Source organism: Etheostoma cragini, chromosome 8 (assembly GCF_013103735.1).
Source record: "Etheostoma cragini isolate CJK2018 chromosome 8, CSU_Ecrag_1.0, whole genome shotgun sequence".
NCBI classification, from domain to species: Eukaryota; Metazoa; Chordata; class Actinopteri; order Perciformes; family Percidae; genus Etheostoma; species Etheostoma cragini.
The window spans coordinates 1,272,229-1,273,445 of NC_048414.1; the positions used below are offsets into that span (position 1 = coordinate 1,272,229).

Genomic DNA, 1,217 nt, shown 5'->3' on the forward strand with positions numbered 1-1,217 from the left:
CACACACACACACACACACACACACACAGACACACGCATGGGCACAGACAGACAGACACACAGACACACACACACACTTAGGAATGCCTTGCAGAAGATGAGAGTGTATGTTTGTCGATCGACTGTTGTTGCTGGACTACTGGGTGGAAAGGTCTGTTGGCAGCTAACATTATAATTCAGTTCCAGTCTTCTTCTGAAAAACAGAGCTGAAAACTCAGGGAGAGTTTTAGGAAACGGAACCGCCATCATTCACAAAAACACATGAGAATGGAAGTTTTATTTTCCATAACATATTGCTCTTCCCAAAAAGGTTCGCCTACTGAGCTGTCAGAATAAAGACGTGAAGCCAAAAGCTCCCAAAGCAAGTAAGTTGGCTTTGTTTAGTGGGGATTGATTTGTTACGAATGTGATAAAATGGTAGAATAAATATAGTATATTCATCCACTCAGGTTAGATAATACTGTGTGTACTTGTACTCCTTAATAACAATAAAATACTGAATCCAGAAGTAATTGTTTCTTTCCGCTGCACTTATGAAGGTCAGATTGATGTACACGTCTTACTTCTTCTTGATGTTGGGACAAAGTTTGAGAACGTCCTCCTTGCAGGCCGTCTTGAACTTGTAGGAGAAACGGAAATCTTTGATCTGAATCTGCAGAGAGAGAGAGAGAGAGAGAGAGAGAGAGCGAGAGCGAGAGCGAGAGAGTAATAAGTAAGTAAAGCCAGCTAATCATGTGGCTGCAAGCTGACATTTTGATGCCGATACACAAACATGTCTCCAATAACTCAATGAGCTAAACCTTTAAAGGGATAAAGTGTAAGTATTGTACATATTTTTTTAATATTACAATATTGGCGAAAATAGACTCTAGAGAAGTATCTGCCCATTTGTATCATAATTCATGTTTCATGTGTTGGTTGGTAGAGCTCATCAGCTTTGTATTTTGTATTTTCCTAACACATAACACACTGTTATCCGTCTGCTCACCAGCTGGAAGTGTGTCACTCCCACCCCACACTTCTCATTCATCTCCTTCTGGTGTTTGTTCTGAACCAGACACTCCATCAGATCACCGGTGTTGATCTGGTTATCAGCTACCTCCTGGGAGACAGACAGGGAGACAGACAGGGAGAGAGACAGGGAGAGAGAGAGAGAGACAGACAGGGAGAAGGAGGAAGAGAGAGAGAGAGAGAGAGAGAGAGAGAGAGAGAGACAG

At 42.2% G+C, this 1,217-nt stretch overlaps 1 protein-coding gene across 1 annotated transcript in view; it reads right to left on the minus strand.

Moving 5' to 3' along the window:
• Positions 1-1,217, minus strand: part of LOC117949016 (Golgi apparatus protein 1-like) — a 36,457-nt gene that overhangs the window by 5,047 nt on the left and 30,193 nt on the right. The window contains exons 15-16 of the mRNA XM_034879007.1: positions 989-1,102; positions 564-652 (exon numbers count right to left, since the gene is read on the minus strand). Of these exons, the coding sequence (XP_034734898.1) occupies positions 564-652; positions 989-1,102 (203 nt within the window). The remainder of the gene's footprint in view (positions 1-563; positions 653-988; positions 1,103-1,217) is intronic.